This window comes from Microtus ochrogaster, linkage group LG5, assembly GCF_000317375.1.
Source record: "Microtus ochrogaster isolate Prairie Vole_2 linkage group LG5, MicOch1.0, whole genome shotgun sequence".
In the NCBI taxonomy this organism is placed as follows: Eukaryota; Metazoa; Chordata; class Mammalia; order Rodentia; family Cricetidae; genus Microtus; species Microtus ochrogaster.
The window spans coordinates 37,187,650-37,193,042 of record NC_022031.1 but is presented as its reverse complement, the minus strand read 5'-3'; the positions used below and the strand labels follow the sequence as shown (position 1 = coordinate 37,193,042).

General features: G+C 50.4%; 1 protein-coding gene across 1 annotated transcript in view; it reads left to right on the top strand.

Moving 5' to 3' along the window:
* The window catches only part of Aqp7 (aquaporin 7), a 13,767-nt gene extending 8,749 nt beyond the window's left edge, over positions 1-5,018 (top strand). Inside the window, exons 4-8 of the mRNA XM_005362000.2 lie at positions 2,261-2,387; positions 2,810-2,947; positions 3,164-3,282; positions 3,420-3,637; positions 3,938-5,018. Of these exons, the coding sequence (XP_005362057.1) occupies positions 2,261-2,387; positions 2,810-2,947; positions 3,164-3,282; positions 3,420-3,637; positions 3,938-4,190 (855 nt within the window). The 3' untranslated portion in view covers positions 4,191-5,018. The remainder of the gene's footprint in view (positions 1-2,260; positions 2,388-2,809; positions 2,948-3,163; positions 3,283-3,419; positions 3,638-3,937) is intronic.
* Positions 5,019-5,393: the final 375 nt, after the last annotated feature.

The following is a 5,393-nucleotide window of genomic DNA, read 5'->3' as shown; positions in this document are numbered from 1 at the left end:
TCTCTCTCTCTCTCTCTCTCTCTCTCTCTCTCTCTCTCTCTCTCTCCTCTCTCTGCCTACGAGCATACCAAAGCCTCCCTACCCAACACAACACAGGACACAAACATGCCGCCAGTCTCTGCCAGCTCCTTCCAATCCCTCCTCCTCTGTTGCGGCTTTTCATGGCACAGCACTTTACTTGCATGAATCATGGTCTGAATTTCACCCTTCGTGCCTGGAACAACAGACAGAACCCAACATTGTCCCTCAAAATTGTCTTTGCTGGACACAGTGATGTATGTCTGAGACAGAAGGATGGCTGAGCTTAGGAGCTTAGGAGCTTGGGAGCTTGAAGCTATTCTGCAGAATATAGAGATACCTTGTGTCCAAAACAAAACAAAGAATTAGAGTCTTCCTCGCCACCATGTACCTCTCAACCTCTGGACCCAGCCACTGCCCCCAGAGCCTGGCGACACAACATTCAGTGCCTACTAATGACTTTTAGAGTGTCACACCCGAAAGACTGCTCTTTAGACCTTTATCCGTGTGACTCAGGCTGCTCTGACAGAGCTGACTCTGCCCTCCTGGGACGCCATCTCTCCCTTTCTTCCATTTCTGGCTCTGGCTGAGATTCCTAACACCCACCATGAGTCCTCACAGGTTCAGCCCTGTGCCCTCTGCTGGTGACGTCATCCATTGATGGAGTTAGTTCCAGCCCTCATATCCACAGTTCCTTCTTTTTTTTTTCCTCCCATAAACAAAGGTGTACAGGGAAATGCAATGTCAGATATGCAGTCGAATACTTTGTAGTAGCCACATTAACAAGATAAAAGAACCAGGTGAAAATGTTTTGAATCACCATGGTGGTTAACCCACATATTCCAGACTTCAGGCCAATGTGTAGTTAGTGGGAAACTGCTGAAATGGTCCTCATTTCCTATCCTAAGGAGGTGAAGTCTGGAGCGTGCTTTAATTTTCACTATGGCAGATCTCAGTCTGCAGTAGCCACACTCAAGCACGTAACAGCCATACATGGTCAGTGACTCCCATTTTAGAGGACACATATAGGGAGACTGATTGCCAGCAGCCTGACAGTAGGGATCTCTTCACGACTCACGTCCAAAGACAGGGACATCCCTAAGGAAGCGCCATCTGAGTGTACGTGCGTTTTTACTTTTACAAGTTTATTATGAACTGGAAAATGGTGGCACAGCCTTTACCCCAGCACTCGGGAGGCAGAGGCAGGCAGATCTCTGAGTTTGAGGCCAGCCTGGTCTACAAGAGCGAGTTCCAGGACAGCTAGGGCTACCCAGAGAGAGACCTTGTCTAGAAAAGAATCAAAAAAAGTTTATTATACATTATTTATTTATTTGTGTGTATGTGTGTGTATGTACATGCACGTGTGTGTGTACATGTCCATATTGGCTTGACGGTAACACATTTTCCTGCTGAACCATTCTTGCTGGTCCCTTAAATGTTATGTGATGTAGGATCGGGTATTACAGGCAGAGGAGTTAGTTTTGGTTTTGGTTTTGGCTTTTTTTTTCTTTTCTTTTCTTTTTTTTTGACAGTATCTGTCTATGTAGCCCTGGCTGTCCTGGAACTCACTCTATAGGTCAGGCTGGCCTCAAACTCAGAGATCTCCCTGTTTTTGCTTCCTGGTTGCTGGGTTTAAAGTTGTGCACCACTACTACCTGAGGATTTAGTATTTCTAAAAATACAAAGGCATTCATGGCAGCAAGGGTTGGCACAGATGGCTTCCTAGACTCATGCTTGGCTCATCATGTCACAGGTAACATGACCTTGAATAGGTCATCCAGTTTCAGATAGCCCATAGTCAATTGGGGAGAATAATAGTTCTTTCAGATGGGCTATTAGGACCTCCTTAGGCAAGCCTGTAGGATGAGGACACCAGCTGTCCTCCGTGAGGCCCCACTTCAAACTATCTGACCGTACCATCCTGTATCTTCCCGTACCTTCCCGTATCTTCCTGTACCATCCCGTACCATCCCGTACCATCCCGTACCTTCCCTTCCCTTCCCATACCATCCCCATCACCCAGCTCTCATTGACTCAGGTCTGAGAGGCCTCACTAGGGACCAAGGAGGAAAGCTTATAAGGAAAGGTTGTAGAGAGAAGGCATGGTCTTTATAAATGATGCTGGGGAGGCCCAGGGATGAGGGCTTGGGAGTGGGGTGGTCAGGAGGGGAAACTGAGGTTTGAGTCTTCCTCTGATGGGGGATGCTGGGCAGGCAGCTCCCTCAGAAGCCCTCCCTCACAGGTGTTTGGCCTTGGTTCCGTGGCTCATATGGTTCTAGGAGAACAAAAGATGGGGAGCTATCTTGGTGTCAACTTGGGTTTTGGCTTCGGAGTCACCATGGGAGTGCACGTGGGAGGCGGCATCTCCGGTGAGTGAGCCCCTATCTGGTCTTACAGGCAAGAGCAAATCTTTCTGGTGGGCTGTTTCTGCCCCCTCCAGGAAGCCCCTTCTCTGGCACAGTTAGTGCGGCCCCTGTAGGTGACCCGTAGGGAGAACCCCGGGGAAACCCTGTCTTCCCCAAACTCTTCACGGGACCCTTTGACTCACCATTTTTACTAGCTGGGTTATCTTAGGCAAAGGAGTCATTCTCCTTCTCTTGCCTTATGGTAAAGCTGGAGATGATGGTCCCAGCTGTGCATGGCCTTTTAAGGGTTACACGAGGGAGTTCTTGTCACAAGGGGACACACCACACTGTAGCCTTTCTTTTTTACTGTTGCAAATGCTGTCGCTGTTCATTTTGTTGCTTGTTTCTTTTAACCCAGCAGCTCATCCAGCTCTTTCTCATGACAGGAGCCCATATGAACGCAGCCGTGACCTTTGCCAACTGTGCACTAGGCCGGATGTCCTGGAGGAAGTTCCCCATATATGTGCTGGGCCAGTTCCTGGGCTCCTTCTTAGCTGCGGCCACCACCTACTTACTATTCTACGGTGAGTGTTCTTCCTGGGTGGTCTGTCTCCAGACTCTTGTTCTGAAAGATGGCAAGATTCCATACTGGCATCCTGTCCTTCAAGAATAAGAACAAACAAACAAAAAACATGAAAACCTAGCAGATTTAAGCTGTTGAAGTATTCCCAGCCGCTTACCCCACAACCTCCTTTCCGGGACCCCCGTGGGGACTAACTCAACCGTTGTCATCTCCACAGGTGCCATTGACCACTTTGCGGGCGGAGACCTGTTGGTGACTGGTTCCCTGGCCACCGCCAACATTTTTGCCACCTATCTTCCTGAACACATGACCTTGTGGCAGGGCTTCCTGGATGAGGTCAGTGATCAGGACAGAAAGAGTTCTGGATGGGATTGTACCAAGACATGTCTCTGCCACTACAGATTTGGGGTCCTGCCTGAGCACCTGGGACGTGGCCACGCCTTCAGCGGGTTGCCATGGCGTTTACTCCCCAGGTGTTCTTGACCGCGTTGCTCCAGCTGGGTCTCTTCGCCATCACAGACAAGCAGAACAATCCAGCGCTTCAGGGGACTGAGGCCCTGGTGATAGGCATCCTTGTCTGCATCATTGGGGTGTCCCTGGGCATGAACTCGGGGTATGCCATCAACCCGTCCCGTGACCTGCCTCCCCGCTTCTTCACCTTCATTGCTGGCTGGGGTAAACAAGTATTCAGGTACTGCCCCTGCCGGACCCCATTCCTGTCAGCTTTCGGGGGAGGGGGTATCCCTGCATGCAGAGACTGTGAGATGAGCAGTTAGGACGGCTCAGGAGAGTCTCATGAAGTCTCCAGGCGGTCTGGGATCAGGAGGGGCCCAGACATCTTCAGATGTGGATCCTGTTGTTGCTGTCAGGCTGAAGGTCCCTTAGGGTTGATGGGATGGCTTCTCTGTTCCCCCTATGTTGGTCTGAACTGGACAGAAATGGCACCCTGGGCATCAGTGTCCTCAGCAGGCCTCTCTCTCTTTGCCTGCAGAGCCGGGAACAACTGGTGGTGGGTACCAGTGGTGGCACCCCTCCTGGGCTCCTACGTAGGTGGCATTGTGTACCTGGGCCTAATTCACTCCAGTATACCACGGGAACCTCAGAGTTCGGAGAATGCTGAAGCGGGAGACCAGAAGATAACCGTATCATCATCCAAGGTTCTCCTCACCCCCATCTCTATGACCCCAGCTTCCACCCAACCCGTTCCACCCCCAAGTGACTTGGTGCCTGTAGAGCGCTTCTAAGTAGAGCTCTCTATGACCATATCCTTACTGCAATAAAGCACACCTCAAATGCGGTGGCCCTCACTCCCTGGGACCTCCTGTCGCTGGACTCCTGGGCTCTTCTGGGAGCTATTTCATCATGGAACTTGTCGTGTAGAGCAGTCTGGCCTTGCGCTTGTGGCAATCTTCCCGCTTCTGCCTCCTGAGTGTTGGGAACACAGGCATTTACCACCCTGCCTGGAATATTCCAGGGTTATTCTTCCAGGCTCTTTTCTTAATACTGGGGCACAGGACCAAAAGACTCCAATTCTTTCCACTCCAGGAGGGGTGGACCTGGAAGAATGTCTGGGCGGGGCCTCACAGTGGTGTAAAGAATACCACACAGACTGGTGGACCTTCATGCATTGGTGCATGCGTTGGGGGGATAGTGAGAAAAAGACCAGAGGTAGCAGGTGGTGGGCAGATTTGGAGAATCTTTGGGGGTGCCCTGGGGTGGGACTATAGGGTCTTCTGCTTCTCCCTTTGTCCAGTTTGGAGCAGAGAAGGCAAGGCCAAGAGTTGACATCAGGATTTCAACCCTTTCATTAGAGCCTTTAGTGGTCTTTTTTAGCTTTGCACCCTCCCTCCTTGAAGAAGGGTATTGTGTAGCCCAGGCTGGCCTTGAACTTTGGATCCTCTGGCCCCCACTTCCTGAGTTCTGGGATTACAGGTGTCCACCACCATACCCAGTTTATACGGGATGCAGGGGACTCAAACCCAGGGCCTTGTGTATGCCAGATAACATCTATCAACTAACAAATCCACAGTTCTCCAGACCCATCTTTTCTAATTAAAGATTTTAATACCACATGAACACTGTGTGTTTGTCTTTCATCTGTGATGTGTGTGTGCATGTATGTGTATGTATTCTTCTTCCTCTTCTTTTTTTTCTTCTCCCCTCCCCCCTTCTCCTTCCTCCTCCTTTGACAGGCTCTCATGGTTACTCTGGCTGACCTGGAAGTTCACTGTCCAGACCAGGCTGGCCTGAAACTCACAGAGATCCACCTGCCTCTGCCTCCCGAGTGCTGGAATTAAAGGCCTGTGCCACCCATGCCTGGCTGAAGTTTTTATTTTTAAGATTTTATTTATTGGGGCTGGAGAGATGGCTCAGTGGTTAAGAGCATTGCCTGCTCTTCCAAAGGTTCTGAGTTCAATTTCCAGCAACCACATGGTGGCTCACAACCA